Source organism: Hibiscus syriacus, unplaced genomic scaffold, assembly GCF_006381635.1.
Source record: "Hibiscus syriacus cultivar Baekdansim isolate YM2019G1 unplaced genomic scaffold, ASM638163v2 tig00006731_pilon, whole genome shotgun sequence".
NCBI lineage: Eukaryota > Viridiplantae > Streptophyta > Magnoliopsida > Malvales > Malvaceae > Hibiscus > Hibiscus syriacus.
This window is the reverse complement of record NW_024062108.1, coordinates 84,379-102,857: the sequence shown is the minus strand read 5'-3', so window position 1 is coordinate 102,857 and position 18,479 is coordinate 84,379. Positions and strand designations below refer to the sequence as shown.

The following is an 18,479-nucleotide window of genomic DNA, read 5'->3' as shown; positions in this document are numbered from 1 at the left end:
CCTAAACTTTTCCTAATTTTATACTTTGGCTACTAAACTTTCAAAATTTATATTTTTGTCACCAACCAAAATATTTGGGGTATTATAATTCTTCCCCTTAAGAAAATTCATCCTCGAATTTTCAACTAATACCTGGTGTAATTAGACGAGGATGTTGTGTTTTCTCTTCTTATTCTCTTTTCTAATTAGTTTTTTTTTCAACCTTTAATTTTATATTTATTTTTAATATTTACCGATTCATAAGTTAATTTCTAACTGGATTTTAATATACTCCGACATGATAGCATGAGAAAGATCTGATCAATACTTTAAGAAACACTTATCATTACTTTAATAGAATATATATTCTTCTTTTTAAATCCGAATAAGACTTTTGTTAATCGACAACTATCTTGATATTATTTTCAATAATCTTTACCTGTGACGAAGTCCATTGTAACTCGTTTCTATTCCCACTGAGGGATGGCAATCGGTTACCACAATTCAGAAAACACTTGATGTTCTGTTTTAACTTGTTTTCATATTAGGAATTTATAAACAAACTCGGTAATAGATCTATTCATATATGTTACTAATATCTACTCTTTCCTTGATAATATAAGTATCCATCATACTTAATTTCTAAGTCTTTGGTTTCACTTTTTTCCACTTGTTCTATCTTTGACAAACATAACAATTTTCATCTTTTCTTTGAAGATCCTTTACTTGATCTAGCCACACAGGATTTAACTTTAATTCTACAATTAGAGCACTATCTTTCCTTAGAGACAATCACGCATTCAAAGTTCCCATAATAGATATGTCTTTCGACTTATTTGTATCGGCCATCACATTAGTCTTTCCTGATTGTAACCGATAAACATATCATCATTCTTCAAGGAATTCAATCCATTTCCTTTACTAAAAAGGTTTGACAACCTAGTAGCAATAAAATTATAGAAGTTGATGCTAAAATCACGTTAGAAAAAAAATTACTCTTTTTCCCTACCATAAATATCTCAAAACTTTTCTAGTTTTATAAAATTCAATCGCTCTAAGAGGTAATTCATTGCAACATGGTAGGGGTAATCAATCCATCAATACATTCCCAAAATAGCTTTAAAAGTAATTTTATCAAGTCTATTATAAATCAACACGTTTAATCCTTACCATACAATTAATGTCTACAAATATGATTCACCCTCGCACTTTGGCCTAAAGGGTTAGTCGCACACATATCACTTAGGATTAATTCTATCATAATGTTCCATTTTTCAATCAATATTATTCTTATGCATGAACGAGGGTTTTCTTAAACTTATATTAGCACTTCATATTGTGTTGATGCATCATCATTATTAGACTAAGCAGGAGAATCGTAGCTAGTTCTTTACTATCACTATTAGCTTATTTTTGAACCACTTGCTCGATCACGTACTTGAAACCCTCGATTACACATATCTTATAAATACACTATACTTTTTTACTTTCATTAGTAAGGAGGGACATCAATCGAATCTTACAATCACCAAATCAATAACAATGACATCCTAGTGTCATGTATACACTTTTTGACACAAAACAAGCTCGGTTTAGTCTTAGAATCAATAAACCTGCAGCTCTTATACCAATAAATGTAACACCCGTAACCAGTATATTATACTCTTACGAGTTAAAAATGTCACATCAAATATTCAAAACATTTCTTAACCTAAAATAGTTAAAATCTGGTTTCTTTCACAAATTCCATATTTGTACAGTTATTATAAAATAAATAATCAAAGCTATTCAAAAATATAATATTTCAACTTCTAATTCAAATCAGATCTCAGGTAGTAACAAGAAGTTCTGCTTTGTTCATATAATAAATAAAACTGTCTAATTTAAAATCTCATTTAAATACCTTTTAAAGCATGGTTTAGTATCATAATATCTATTTATACTAAATTATATTTAATACTAACCATACTTCTAGTTTGAAAACACTTCTTACTTATATACATACCAGCTAGAAAATTTTGAAACACGATCGGATGTCATTACTATTACCTGTAAATATTCCTTAGTGATTGATGCCAAGCTCAACTCCTTACTCCCTCCGCTTTAATTTACCTACCTAACCCAAAGATCGATGGCGACTCAAAATCTATTTATTTGTTCTTTATTTTAAAACTCAATCTTTTTCAAGATTAAGTTGGATTGATCCCCGTCATAGCCCTAAAAAACTTAAGGACTGTTCTGATAGTTTGATTAATAAGGTTATTTGTGGATATAATAAAGTATTGTATTAGCCTATGTTCAATATTGTTTCTATGGGTTTATTATTATTATTAGTGTTTAGGGTTTGCATTCATTCCCCTGAACTAAACTAATTACTTTGGGATCAAACAAACTGCATTGTGATTGATTTGCTTCAATTCCTCATTGTTTGATAATGGAAAATGCCATGCTGCGTGAATTTGAGTGGAGTTTACTTGTAATATAAAATAATATAATGGAAAAACTTCAAACTACATGCATCAGATGTCCAAAACACATTTTATATCGTCTTGAATTTGCTCTATTCGTTTGCAAGGTCTGCTGCATTTGTGTTTGTATTGCCCATTCAGTTGGTTCCACCGCCGACGAGCGTCGACTTCATCCTGCCTTGGTTTTCATCTTCGTGTGGTGTTGTCTATCGCCTATGTGCTTCTCTTGTCCTTTGGCCTTTGCTTGTGATTTGGTTGCATCGCATGGTGTTCTGGTTGAGACCTCATGTGGTGTTGCCATTGGTGGTTGTCGATTCATGGATTTGTTGGTTGTAAGTATAAACTGAAAGGCGGGTGGGGTAGTTGTTCTCTCCAAAAATTTAAAATTAACATATATATATATATATATATATATTCTATGAATTTTCTTCTATGGAAGATCTATTCACCTATAGAATTTTATAAGTGTCCCTTCCTAAAATTTTAAGAATTCATTTTTTAACAAATTCTCGTTTATATCTCTCGGGGGCGGATGATTGTTGCTCGTTTGGCATGTCCAGTTTATGTGTTGAATGTTTTCTCTAGTTCCCAATGTTTTGATTTTGAATGCTTCTTATCATTATCATTATTATTTAGGTTTGGTACTTCTCTTGGGGTTGTTTATGGTTCCCTACGACCAGGGGCGGGCTGGCCCTGAGCCTGATAAAAGGGGTACCTGTTCAGAGCTCACAAATTAAAAAATATTAAGATTATATATTTTTTATTTATCTTAATAAATTTAAATAAAATGTAAAATAAAATAATAGAGCCCATGAGTTTATTAAAATGTCAATTATATCACTGAATTTCTTTAATTCTGATCTTCTCAAATTTAATATTATATTTTCAAACTATTCAACTTCCCATAAAACTCTAATTCAATATTTATTTCTCAAAATTCAAAACAAATTCAATAGAATCTCTTTAATTTTATTATTTCCAAATTTTCACCATCTATTCACCAAATCTATTTCCCAATTTTTCATATCAATGAAAAATTTTATTAACCTTATTTATTTCTCTTCAAAACTCAATAGGAGGAACAAGTTTAAGTGTAATTAGTATTCTTCTTTTCTCTTCATATTTCAGAATTCCTCTGAAAATTATTACTCTCACTTTTTAATTTTTTATATTTCTCACAAACACAAAGTCATAATTGTTTATCGTCAATTGTGATGCTTGATCCCTATTGAAGATTGTTCTTAAAATTTTAGGTAGATCATGTTTTCAAATTCTTTTTTTATTTTTATATATTTCTAAATTATATATAAGATCGTTCTTTTATTTTCAAATGTTATGTTATGTGTGGATAAAAATATATTGAAAAGTAGTGATGTTGACACTATTATCAATGATTTTACATCAATAAATTGTCGAAGTCCATGTTTTTATAAGTATTTTGTATGTTTAAATATATTTTTTGACATTTTTATATTGTAATGAATTATTATTTATTTAATTTAAATAAAAATTATATTATATATTTCTTAAATTTTTTAAATTAAGCCTATTTTTTATTTTCGCCCTGAGCCAAAAAAAATTATAATCAAGACTAACCTGCGTTGATCGTTTACCTTGTTCAACTTTGTAATTTTATGGTGTCGGATAAATTTATGACACTTTTTTCCCTTAGATCTGTTGACTGGGTTGAATGGATAAATTGCTCTCTTTACTACTCAATTATCTTTTCCCTCTTATTTTGATCACTGAAATTCAAAACCTTTTATTTTAATCATTCAACTTTTTAATTATTCTTGTTTTAGTCACTCTAAGACAACATGGATTATTTTATTCATTAATTTTTATTCATGTAGATTACGTGGTCTTCGGTCGTTCTTTGTTAAAGAAGAATTATCATTGCTGGAGATTGTCTGGAATTTTAGGATTCGTTCGTCATTATAGACGCCTTACGTGGAAGTATGTTAATGTTCGAGGTTCGAGATGGTTGGGATACATCACCGTTGTCGTCCCCGGTGCAAGTTATGGTCGTCAATGAAGCAATACCGTGATGGCCATAGTCTGTTGTTGAAGGCCCAAGTGAGATTGGGACTGTGGTGGTCATCGTCTTCTAATTCAAATGTTATGTGCACCAAAGGTGACTGAAAAGAAGAGGCCTTTGAATATATATTCTAAAAATAATATGCTGATCAAAGGGATACATATTTTAAATCAGCTTATTTTTTATTAATTTTCCGTATAATAAGTTGATATTTTTGAACTTACAATTGGATATAAATTTTAAAAATAAAACAAAGCTGGACGAAAACGCTAAAAATAATTTATAAGTAACCATGCACATTTTTTTATTAATACGAGGTAACTACAAGTCAGTATTTGTTCAAAGATAACTCTCAATCTTTTGATATTAAACGTTCACACTCCTAGTATCTATTGTACTCGAACCCGAGTACTCAAAGAACCACAACAAATCCTTTACCACAAACGTTGGTGATTTTTTTAAATATAAACTTTTTAAAACAATTCATTATCTTTTTCACTAAATTGGATTAAATTTTAAATCTAGCTCATAAATTATTATCTCTTGAAAATATTTAAAAGCCTTCTCATGAGAATTAAGTAAATAAGTATATCTCTTCCATTGAAAGCACGTTTATATATATATATATAAAAGTTAATTATTCATCATTTATCAGTTTGATAGTTCAATAATAACATATTATTTTCAATAGTTTATTGATTAAATTGATAAATAATAATTTGATTTGATGCGAATAGAACTAAGGATAAACTACGCATTTAGTATCTAAAATGTTAATTTTGGTCTATTTTAATACTTATTTTTTTAAATCGTATCTAATTTTTAGTTTTCATTTCATTTTAGTATCTCACCGTTAAAAACTTAACGCATTTAATACCTAAACTATCAGATTTGGCCCGTTTTAGTACCTAAACTTTTAATTTTTTTCAAAATTTAAAGTTAAATTTTGAACGGAATACTAAAATGAAACAAAAATTAAAGTTTTTAACAACAGGGTGATTAGAAAACAAAAACTGAACTCTAAGCATGATTTTTGAAAGAAAAAAAAATTAGGTATTAAAACGGATCAAAATTTATAGTTTTTGGTACTAAAAGTGTAATTTACCAAAACAAATATGTTAATGTAATATAACCGTTTTATTTCGTTCTTTTAAATCATTAAAAAAGAAAAGCTTTGATTGAAAGAGAGTGCATGAAGTGAAACGGAGTCTTGTTGCCCTTTGAAACCATAAAAGGGCAAGATAGGTGCGAATACGAAAGGAGTATTTTAATTATTAGTATAAATTTAAGTACTCATCAAATCGGTTGATTGAGCTTTTACGACATTCAAGCAGATTTATAGAATTATAGAATGCTACGTGGAATTGTGTACCGAGATGAGTGTTACGTGCAGAAATGGAGAGCTTTGTTTGAGCGAAGTGATGCTAAACTTCCACGTGTCCCATACTGGTATCGTATCCAAGTGTGCAATCCATATCCAAACACCACATTCAATAATTTGGTCTCCTTCTTTGCAATATAATACAAATGTTTGGGAAGAGAGATTCGTAATTGAAGAGAGAATGAGAGTTATAGTGGGTATTGATGAGAGCGAGGAGAGCTTCTATGCTCTGCAATGGGCGGTGACTAACCTTTTCAGTGCCGGTGGGGAAGGGGAACCCAACATGCTCACACTGGCTCATGTACATCAACCGTCCAAGCGCTATGGGGCGGCCCCTTCTGCCATCCCTGCCGGAGTTGGAGTTGCTGGTTTTCCATCAACTGCGGTGGTGGATTCCCAAAGGAATGCTGAACAGATTTCAGCTGCTATACTGGCACAGGCTTTAGAGATATGCACCAACAAGGTGGGCAACTCTTCAACGTGTTTGATTTGCTGTGTGTTTTGAATTTGACATTTACTGTTTGCAGGTGAAAGCAGAAACAGTGATAGTGGAAGGATATGTTATGTGAAATCAGTGAGCAGATGGATGTTGACCTCCTAATTGTTGGCAGCCGTGGGCTTGGAAGGATCAAAAGGTGACTTTTATCCTACATTTCTTTTATTCTGTAATGGATTATTGCTAATGAAAAAACAAAATGGGAAAAAAGCAGAGCACTTTTGGGAAGCGTGAGTGACTACTGTGCACACCATGCAAAATGTCCAGTCCTGATTGTCAAGCCACCCACCAAGCCCTGAATTAAGGCCCCATTCGACTATCCTATCTTCTTCTTCTTTTCTGAGTAATGTTGTTATCTGTATTTAGAGTAATGTGTTTGCTGTATCTATGCGTATGTTTATAGATTTTGAATTGAGTGGGACTGCGTATGAAAATATGTTTGGAAAAAATCCATGTCAATTGAATAAAACCTCTTGTGAACGTAACCTTCAATCTAAATAGATTAACATCAACGTAAATTCATTTCATTTAACAAAACACATCCCACTTTTAAACCAAGTTTTATTCGTCGGACTTTTTAAGATTAAACAAATTATAAAGGGAACTGTCATATCTTAATCTAATGGCCATTATCCGATAATGACCTCTTTTGTATTTGAAAAACAAAATCTACTTGGTTATGCCGGTCGTATACTGAAGAAACCATAAAACAAACGCAAAATAAATCTAGAACAAAATGGATGGCTATGGTTTCACCAAGTTCATGTATTGCAGTCGGTAGTTCCAGTTCATAATGTTTATAATGTTCTTCTTTCCTCTGTTGTTGGAAATACTATACAGACTAGCCATTTGACCACAAATTACAATATGCACATTCGGGTGCAAGCACTAATGCGCTCGAAATCAAGCTCTCCATGGCATGGACGATGGTGGTTTATTACTCGGAAGGGATTCCATTTTGCAGGTCAGCCCTGTAACAAAATCACACCACAGTAAGAACAAGAAAAGACCAATAACATGACGACTTCCAAAGTATGTAATGTACCTGCTGGCTCATAAGAATTTCCACCGCCACGTTAATATCTCCGTCGGCAGCTGCTATTGCAACTTCCACTTGTGTCTGAAACAAATACCACGTTAATACTATACATGTTTGTGCACATATATGATGAGCATTAACTTTTGCTTGCAACCTACATTACCCTGCCTCTTCCTTTTTTCCTAAACTGCCCATGTCTAGCATGCATATCCGATGGATATCCATCACATTCGTATGTACTATGACCAAAATCTTCCAAATACATGGAGAAAGAAACTTCTAAAAAATTTGAACATACTGAATTACAAAACTATGTTCCTCGCAAAAAAAGCAACAGATAGATGGCTGCACAAATTTTGTTGGCAACAGAAGCCGTGCAAGAAGAACATCATAGAGTACGTATACGTTAGAGAAACAAACATCTAATTGTAAGTTATAAAAGAAATGAAAAATGGAGGGGATCTATCAGTTGAACACAACTAAATGCACTCAACTCACTTTGAAACAATAGACTCAGCGTTGATCTTGAACTCTCGAGACTACTTTAATATGTTCTATCTAATAGCAAGTTATACAAAAAATGCAAAAATGGGGGGGATCTAACTGTTACCCTTTCAAAACCCATTGAAACGAGTTTCTGGATTTGTTCCTCAGAAGCAACCTGAGGCATCTGGCAGACATGAAAACCAAACGAAGGATTACAGTCCATATTAAACTTGAAACAAACTATAAACAGAAGTCAAAACGATTCTTAAACAAGAAAAAGAAACCTGAGGAAGCGGATAACCTCCAGCACCAGCTGCAACTACATCATTCACTTGTGACTGCCTGAAAGATAAACAAGAACATGAATGACTTTTCAATCATATAGAAAAAAGTAAATGACAAGCTTGCTTCAATCCAACAACAGTGGGTTAAAAAGTAAAATCAAGACCGAACCCGAAAGGTGTAGGATAAGATTCACTTGCAAAAAACTTCAGAACTGGACACTTCTATGAAATATTAAATATAAATTTATGCTTACTGAAGAATATTCATTGTCGTCATAAAAAAAAAAGAATGCTCCATGGGTTTTGGGGCAACTAAAATACCAAATAAAATCATAAAAGTTATAACTAGACCAAATAAAGTTCCAGGAATAGATCTAAGATATCCAAACCTTAGTTTTTAAAGTCGCAAGGCGCACCGAAGCGCAAAAGGTCCCTGGGGCCTAAGCGCGCCTTTTGTATGTGAGGTGTACTGTTTGTATTATATATAAATATAATGAATAATATTAATTTCAAAGTAAATTAATGAAATCTCTTATTATTTTAATTAAAAACTATATAAATTCTGATTTAGTTAATATTTTATATCTTTTCTTATTATAAATAATAAATTATAATGATTTGTTTTTAAAGTTAATATAAATATGAGTATATTAATAAAAGTTAAAAAAATATTAGTGTAAACAAATTTTTTTTGAAATAAGAAAAGAGTTGGAAAAGTTTTGATCGGGTGTTGTCCACACAAATTAACAAAAAATAAAAAAAAAGTGGGAGACACTTATCCTAAGGTGAGGGAGTCCAAGACAGGCGGTGACATTATCCTATTTATATTTTAATTACATTTTTAATATTAATTTATTTATAGGCTATCTTTATTATATTAGAATATAACAACAACAAAAGTGAAGGGACAGGCGGTAACACTATCCTATTTACTCTATTTTTTTTTATAAGAATCCTATTTACTCTATCAATCTATTATTTTATAGATTAGTTTTATTTTTTTATTATTAGAGCAAAAGAACTACCATGTCAGTGGTGGCTGCTGCGATGGCCGGTGAAGAAGAAAATCACAGTGGTGGAGAAGAGAGACGTGCGATAGAGAAAGGATATTAGGAATTATGTTTGGTGATTGTATTGTATCGTTAGTGGGTTTTTTTTAAGTTGGGTTTTTTTAATATTAAAATGTAATAATTTATTAAAACAGTGATCTAAAAACGAAAGGTGCAAAGACACTGCGCCTGGCGCCCGGCGCCTAAAGCCCGGAGGTGCGCGCCTCTTGTATCTCGCCTCGCCTCAACCCAGGCGGGCACCATCTTAAGTACCTGGCTGCGCCTCGCGCCTTTTAAAACCAAGATTCAAACCAAAAGTACATGACATTAGCCAGATTGATATTGGCTAATTTTCAAACTAAAAAGGAAAGCAAAGGTATTAACCTAAGCCAACTGAGACCAGTAAATGAAATGAAAACGAGTGAGAAAAACACTTCCTGATACCTTTCATTCGAAAGCCTCCCCCCAGCACCAACCACCGTAGTATCTGGAGTAGTGGGCCTACTATTATCCAAAAGTCTAGCTTGTAGGTTTGAATCTGGACTGACAGCGGCACTTTGAACAGAACCAAGAGTTCTGCTTCTCCCAGGAAATCTGGAATCTTCTTGAGCTGACTGCATGTTATTGAAAATCATATTAGTTTATCTTTGACAAGGCTTTAGACCGGCTCAAGGGTGCCACAGTTCAAGTTATAGCACAAATTAAATTGCGAATACAAGATCATTGTTTCATTTTCTTCAAAGTTGCCTTCCAATATGAAATGAAATCACGATAAATGCTTAATGGCATTTACTCCAACAAATGCATGGGATTCAGACTGATGATAGAAAAAGAGGAAGAATCCTTTCATCACATCTTAAATCTGTCGGTTACAAGGCAAAAGACAGGCACTGCATGCATTAAAATTTAAAAGCGCCACCGCATGAAAACATAATAAAGTGCACAAAAGTTCTTGTCTAAGAAAAATAACAATATAAAAATCATCCAAGAAGGATTGAATTAAAACCTGAGCAGATGTCTCCCTCTGTGGCATCCAGGAAGACATGTTTCTCCAGATGTTTCCAGAAAATAGTCCACTGTTTAACAAAAATCATCCAGGAAGACTGTTTAACAAAAATTATCAGATGAAGAACTCACAAGAGTGGATGAAAGCAGACTTTGAACAATGAAAGAAATATACCTGGAGGGTGAATTTTGTACAGTGTAAGTGGGGATGTAGGCTGCAGGATTTCCACCACTGCATAAAATAAATTTGGGCCGCCTCACACAGCTTGCCTGAAGAGGGTTTGGACAGCCTTAGATTTATTAACCATAAAACCATTTCTGGAAATTAAGCAGCAAATATTCCAATCATCACATTTATGTAAATATCTAAGTGGTGTTGCATAAGACCATCTAATAAGGATAAACAATTAATAGAAACATTCAAGTTTCTGATCGCAGGAGAAAAAGGGAAAAAAAACTTGTCCGGAAAAGGAACCAAGAGAAGAAAGCCCCCATTATTTGGTAACATAACATGCCACAAAACAATTTTTATTATCAGGATGGCTTCAAATAATTTCGTAGGAGTAGGAAAAATAGTGGTTGGACATTTGACCACTAAATTAAATGGTGAGGGTTTGAGTATAAAATCTCAAATCAGTGTTTTAAAAGGCGCGAAGCGCTCCAAGGCGATTAGCTACCTGAGAGCCTCATTTTTTTGAGACACTTTGAGGCGAGGGATTCACGTACGCGAGACGCTTAAATTTACAAAAACATTTATAAATATTTTATAATCATAACCTCCCCATCATCTTTGGAAAGTCTAATATCCTGTTCTATCTCTTCATCGTCTTTTGTATAACCTCCCCGGCGAGCACCTCACAGCGCCTTTTGTATAACGTCTCACCCCGACCCAGGCGGGCGCTCCTTCCGTCGCCTGGCTGTGCCTTGCGCTTAGACGCGCCTTTGAAAACCCAGGTTGAAAAGCATGCCATTTGATATCAGATAGGGTTAACGAGATCCTAATCCGACTAAAAGCTAATGCAGAGAAGAAATTCAAATGACATAGTAAAGAAAAATCAATTGTTAATACCAGCCAATTCATCGGAATACTTACAAGCCATGATGAGGACTCAATGGCAGCGTAAAAGGATGGTCCAGGAATGAGGAAGTTGAATAAGCCATAGGTATCTAAAAATGTTGACAACCATTAAAAATTGCCAAGCTTCAACCAAATTTATCACATGATTTCCAGAAAGTACAATGATGGAAAGGCAATCATTTTCAAAAATAAATGAGAAGACATACATGCAAAGCCAGACAAAATGCCACAAAGGTGTCCAAGTAATGAGACATTTGTCATAAGCAGCTGGAATACTACCAATAAGATGAATGCATACCTGATAAAATTTTCTGTTATATAGATAGCACAGAACATAAAAGGAAAATAGGAGATACCAAAAATTGCAGAAGCAACTGCATTTACCATTTAGCAGGAACATTAAAGAGACCAAACACACTGTAAGAAAAAGAAAGTCATGAATCAGTCAAAAAAATCATCAACCATTATATTGATCCAAACAAATGACACTTTAGCACCAAGACTTTGAGGATGCATTGCATCATAGACATAGTTGACCGTGCATTGCATGTAAATGCAACAAGATTCTCAGCATGCAGGAATAAACTCCTCAGGCATGTGCCTCTAGCACTTATTATGCATGTAATTGTAAACTAACATGTCTTAATAGTACAGAGAAAAGTCAACATAAATACATAATTTTCCAATAATTTTTTTAATTTAAAAAATAATGGTAGAATCACAGAATAAAAGAACTAGTCAAGAAAATTTGTTACATGATAGCTATGAAGAAACTAACCTCCTAGACTGAACTCCACTCAGACTTGTCTCTATAACGATCATAGAAAATAAGATTCCAGAGAAGCCTATTGCACACTCATTCATGAAATGGTAGTAAGGGTGGATAGGATTATGGGCTACCGCCAAAGCAATAAAGAGATGAAATATAGCATTGCTAGTTGCTAGCATAATTATCATGAATAACAATCGAATAGATCCCATGATTCTCTCCAGTTCGGAACCCAAAGGAACCAAAGCCAACATGTTGAACAAAACATGTAACAATGAACCATGGAAAATAATGGAAGTGTATATCCTGTAAACTGCAACAAGAATAAATTTTCAGAAGAGATGATAAACATAAAATATTGCGGAAGAAAAGAAAAAGCAACTGAAACACATTCATTCTATAATCAGTCAATGAATTGCTTCAGTGAATATCTCAGATAGGAACACACATTCTAGAGTATAAGGCCTATGCAGCCTATAAAAGACTGCTGAAAATATGCTAAATAATAGAGGTCCTCCAAGCCCATAAATGTAGGTGGTAAACACCAATTTCAGCAAGACAATGACAAACTTCATCTAGATCATGGCATGGAATGAAATATGGCATTAGATAGGTTTAAGGAATCGGGGGCCAAAGCTTTCCGGTGGACACATAAAAATTGTCAAGACCAACTAATTCGTTGTTCCAAAGAATTTACTCTTGATTCTAGAATTTTAAATTAGCATGATTATACATCTCAGAGATGTTCAAAATGCAGAAGGAAACTGGAAGTAAATACTAAATCAAATGATGTCCTAAGCACAATATACAGAGAAGCTTGTAAATGTAAGAGCCGCCCCATATATTTATCTACCCCGAAAAGGTATCACATGAAAAGAACATACCTTGAAAATGTGATACAACGGATTCTGGCAAGAAGCATATTTCATAAAAAGCATCATATCCAACCAAAAGGCAAATCAAGTAAATAACCCCGCAAACAATAACCACAGCTGATGTAAGGAACGGAATACTATCCCACCATTGCCCAGCCCTAGTTTGCAGTCCTGCCTGTGCACCAAAATCATTACCGATATAAATTCACCTCATTTTTTACTTATCACAGAAACCAAAATAAAATCAATAAAAAGTCGACAAATTCAGCATTCTAAAGCAATCTCCTAATTTTGAACCCCGTTAATTCACAACAAATCCTTCTTTGGTTTTATTACTTTCAAATGAAAAGAGCAACGAAAACAAGACTAAGAAACTACTTGTAAATACCAGCTTAAGTTAATTATTCACATACTCAATGTCACTTCAATCTATCATCTAAAATGAAAACCCATGTTTTGTTTCTGCATCGAAACAAAGGGCCAGAAAGAATAGCGGCAACCTCAACTGAAATAAGTAGAATTAAGCGCAGCCAAGTGTATTCTATGGAAGATGAAGAGATTTCAGAGATTCGTTGAATTTCTCCAGATTCTTTTTCGTTTCTGAAATTTTCTTAGCGGAAAAAATAAGAAATAGAAACAAAGAAAACCCTAGAAAGAGGGACAGAAAGGGGAAGAATGGGGATCGGTGCTTACCTCTGAAACAATGTTAGGTCTCATTTTTTTTTTCTTCTTTTGGGCGTAAAAAGCAAGTGGAAGGAATATGAGAGTGTGTGACGAATAAATAAAGCCAAATAATAAGTTTCTTGAAACTACCATCAAACTGGTTGGTTGCAAATAGGAAGCTTTTCGAGGTTCCAGATCGATCAAAGTCTTCTGAAATTCGGGCTCGGATCTTGGGCGGGTCGATTCGAGTCCCTACTGGTAACTTTCAACTCACAGATTTAAGGGCGTGTTTGGATGTTTTCGTTTGGTTTTTATTAGGTCTTTCTCTTTCTAATTTCTCACCATTTTCTATTTCACTTACCAATAATTTGCAATATATTATTATTATTTATACAAAAGTATCAGTTTCGAAAAATAATTTATCTAACAAATATATTTGATTCATTAATTCACATTAATTGAAAATGCATTATTTCAATATATATATATATATCACAATACATGTATGAAAAATAATATTAATAAATTTAAATATAATTTTATTTAATATATATATATATCAAACATCTATTTTCTCTTTAAAAAATTATATTTTTGCGGAGATCACAAGAATTAATCTACACGAGTGATCCGCAGATCTTCGTGCAACAGCTGAATAACAACAACTGGAAGTAGGTAAACAGATTAGTACAAACCAAAAGAGACCATAAAAGCTTGACCATTACATCCGCCGCTCTATTACCTTCACCATACACATGAACAACATGGACCTCCCAGATATTTAATTTATTAGCCAATTAAATCGTTTGAAAATGTTTATGAAAGTGTTTTTTATTCAAAATTATGTTTGAAGTGCAAGATGTCACAACCCAATTTAAAGAAATTAGAATAAAAATTTAAAATTTAGAAGCAATTTAATGAAATTTGGGGACCAAAATGCAAGTTTCTATAACTTGTAGGTCGTTTTAGAAAGTTGAAGGAAATTCAGGGACTTGAACCCGAATTAACCCATTCTAGGTTATCTAAGAAAAAAATAAAAGAAAGGGTTAGGTGATGCGGGATGTCAAACCCCTGCCCCCGGTGTGACTGCCCACACTCCTACCACTAGGCTAAGACATTGTTTCTAAAATTTTATTATTAAAATTTTATATATTGCTTAAAGCTCGAGTTTAATACCCATATTTAAAAATCCTCAAATCAAACCCCGAATCCCTAACTTCCCCTAAACTGTAACCCTCGTTTGCTTCCCCAAATCGTCAACGTCCGACCACCGTTCATCGCTCTGACACCATTAATGGACTCACCATCGACTGGCGACCAAAATCGACCCTTATCCCATCGTGAATCGCCGTCATTCGTCGTGGAAGAGCCAAGAAAGCCTCGTCGAAACCGCCCCCCCCGCGTTGCCACGTATATTTGTTGATTCAAACTGCCTCCGTCGTTGCCTCGCCTCACCACCACCCTAAGAAGACTCCCCAGCTCCGTGCGATCAAAACTCGACTAGTGGGTGAGGCTGTCGCCGTCGTTTTCCCCGTCGTTAGTGTGGGTAAGCCGTTTGTTTCCATATTTGAATATTTTTACCCTTTTTTGCTTGATTGGATGTTATTTTGGGTTGATATCGTTGTTTTGCTGCTCGTGGAATGATCGATTGTCGTCACTGTCGCACACGCCGCCATGCACCAGTAGTGCACATGGTGCTTGTTCCGCTCCAAGAAAACCTGTTAGACTGGTCCAGTCGATCTGGACCGGACCGAACTGTGTCAACCCGAACCGGTCTGACCCTTTGACTTTGACCTGACCTGTCGAATTTGACCAGAGTTGGCCGTTGACTCTTACTTTGACAAAAAAGTCAAAATTTTTGAAAAGTCATATTTTATGTTTTTCGATGTCCTAAGTCTGAATCTGAAGTCCTTTTTCCAAATTCAAACCCGAAAGCCTCCAAATTGACTGTCAAACCTGAACATACATATGTACTTAAGTGTTTTAATTTCAAATAATTAAATTAAGACTTTAGACCGATTAGTTATTGTTATTTAAAGGTACTCGAGACTCTCTTGATCACTTTACAGCTCAACTCAACTCTTCTCGATCTACTAGACCTGGTGAGCTAGTAGTCACTCGTATGACCCATGAACCTTATGAATACACAGATTAGAATATTATTTCAATATTAACTCAGTTTACTATGAATTAGGTTCGAGCACTATTGCAGAGCGTGACGAGGTCGATGCTCAATAGATCTGTTGTTTGACCCTATTTTGCAAGATGTGTTCCCTATGTGCTACATGATTGTTTTATCTGCTTTGAAATATGTTTCACTGAAAATTATGATTTAATAATTTAATGGTTGATGGTTTATGGACTATGGCTGAATGATATATGTTATTTGGATATTTGCTTTCACTAGAAATATGATTATACCGAGTACGGATTATGGAATTTACTACTTATTATGTGAATTATTTTTTTGAGATACTTATTTGTGTAGGATACTAGAGTATAGATGTAATACCCCCAACCCTTATCCGACTCGTATACGAATATGAGGTGTTACATTGACTTTTCAAAACATTGACTTTTAAAAACTGGTCAATAATTTGAAAAATATATCATATCAAAGCAGTGAAACCCTTAAATAAAAGTAAATCGTAGAAAAGTTTATACTCAAATTGAAAAAAAAAACTTAATAATTTACATGAATATAATCGAGTATGTTTACTTCGATTTAAGCTTTCATTTACATGCCAACAAAATAACATATAACAAAAGAACATACATCTTAAATCGATTATGATCTAATCTTCTAGAGAGCTATGCTGTCTTGACTCGCCCTAATCTTGATCTCCTGACTTCTTTGAACTTACGTATGAAAATCACTCACACGCTGAGTCATTGACTTAGTGAGGCATATAAAACGTATAATAAAATATTACATCACTTAATCATATTCTAAACATTTTATACAATCATGTAAAGAAACTATAGAACACATCATATACAAAAGCATAAATGCATATATATACATATCATTATCATCATCAACATCATTATCATTGTCACTATTCAAAACAACTAAACCATTTAAAACATATAATCTTGTACTTAACCTTTGTAAAACATCATATAATACAGAAATCATAATACATTTCACAAAGTTAAACATATAAAATCACACAATGTTTATTCATGTTATCTCTTTTAATAGTCCATGGTACATTTCTAAGAACTTAAGGTATGCGAGTGCATTGAGGTTGTGCACTAATGATGTCACCACAGCTCATATAAATTGCATCGAAGTGCCACGTAGAATATGCACCGAAGTGTCATATAGAAATGTCCCGAAGTACCACATAGTATTGTCCAGAATGACCGCGTAGAAATGTCCCGAAGGACTACGTAGAATTGTCCTGAATGACCGCGTAGAACCCTCGACTCTTGGCATGCCAAAGCTCTCATATCACATACTTATGGGCTTTACCTTTTATACCATTTCACATAGCTTATATATTATTCTCATGTATTTACGTAAATCATGTAACACATAGGATAACATGTCGCACATAGCTCATGTATAACAGTTCATGTATCATATAGACATATAATTGCATAGATCCATGTTACATATTTTATATCACGTGTTCATGTAATCACATAAGATGACATGTCATACATATATCATGTAGAACAATGCATATAACATTTAGACATGGGCTTGTACTTATAGCTTATATTCATGTACAGATAGAAACAAAATCAAAACTGGGATTATATTCATGTAACATATACTCATATTAATTCATACACTTTCAAACATGGTTTAATTCAATATATTGGAAATAGACTCATCGCAAGTCTTATTTCCATAACACCATATATATATGGAAGTATGCACTCACCTTGGCCTCACTAGTCAAAGCAAAACACTAAGCACTCTTGATTGACCTTATAACTTTGAATCGTCTTGTACTTGCCTTCGATCGATATCTACACAATAATACGATTGGTATAAATATCAGAATTCGAATCACTATCAATCAATCATCCAAACTTAAGCTAAAAGAAACACTTGATTCACAAATTTATTCTGAATAGTATCGGTATCGGTACCCCAGACCCAATACCTATACTTCCTCACTATGGTATCGATACTATACTTCAGTATTGATACTCATTCTACATTCTGGAATTCGACTTCTAAAAATGGTACTGATACTTGTCCATTAGTATCGATACCCTTGGAATCGATGCTACTCCTTTGGTATCGATACTGATTAAAGCATTTCATACAATTTTACTTTATGTTATCGATACTGTTCTTCCAGTATCGATACCCAAACCCATATTTCACATATTTTGTTTTGAAGTATCGGTATTGTTCATCCAATACTGATACCCCTCACCCATAACTTACTCATTTTAACACGAAAAATTAACCAAAACTTACATAAATTTCCCACTTTACTCTCCTTTTAAGCCTTTAAACTCAACTACACTTATTCAAATCAACTTATATCACTTTAACATCTAAACCTCCAATATCCCACTAGAATACTTAAAACTAAAAATCATACCAATTAATCAACATGTCTTAAATCCATATCTAATACTTTAGATTTCTTATTCCAGCTTATGACAAGTCAAATATAACTCCCAAATCCAATTACTAACCCATTCTCAATGATTCAATTAAAAACCCTTTTTACATAATCACTCCTAACTTGTCCATCTTTTAATTTTTACTTATCTTTAAGCTTCCTTAACACTCCGAGAATCAAAGCCAATCATAAATTACAAGGAATAACCAATTTGAGCATTCCTTACCTTAGCTATGGAGACTCACTGTGAAGAGGAGGAAGAAAGATGAAGAAA

General features: G+C 33.5%; 1 protein-coding gene and 1 pseudogene across 1 annotated transcript; one reads left to right on the top strand and one right to left on the bottom strand.

Annotated features, from left to right (window-relative positions):
• The first annotated feature begins 6,047 nt into the window (after positions 1 to 6,047).
• On the top strand, positions 6,048 to 6,847 carry LOC120200989 (annotated as a pseudogene).
• Positions 6,848 to 7,099: 252 nt separating this feature from the next.
• Positions 7,100 to 13,749, bottom strand: LOC120201003 (rhomboid-like protein 15). Its single transcript, XM_039201698.1, has 13 exons — positions 13,641 to 13,749; positions 12,957 to 13,122; positions 12,082 to 12,385; positions 11,688 to 11,720; positions 11,510 to 11,601; positions 11,319 to 11,392; positions 10,401 to 10,495; positions 10,227 to 10,296; positions 9,665 to 9,834; positions 8,172 to 8,229; positions 8,012 to 8,071; positions 7,408 to 7,482; positions 7,100 to 7,333 (listed from the first exon to the last, which is right to left on the bottom strand). The coding sequence occupies exons 1-13, from the start codon at positions 13,662 to 13,664 to the stop codon at positions 7,328 to 7,330; spliced, it is 1,227 nt and encodes a 408-aa protein (XP_039057629.1). The 5' UTR covers positions 13,665 to 13,749; the 3' UTR covers positions 7,100 to 7,327.
• Between the last annotated feature and the right edge of the window lie 4,730 nt (positions 13,750 to 18,479).

What these genes read in the sequence shown, in the direction of transcription:
- LOC120201003 (XM_039201698.1), bottom strand. Translation starts at nt 13,664, where the DNA reads ATGAGACCTAACATTGTTTCAGAG. An exon ending in CGTTGTATCACATTTTCAAG is followed by an intron (nt 12,386 to 12,956) that starts GTATGTTCTTTT and finishes TTCTTGTTGCAG; the next exon opens with TTTACAGGATATACACTTCC. An exon ending in TTTAATGTTCCTGCTAAATG is followed by an intron (nt 11,602 to 11,687) that starts GTAAATGCAGTT and finishes AAATTTTATCAG; the next exon opens with GTATGCATTCATCTTATTGG.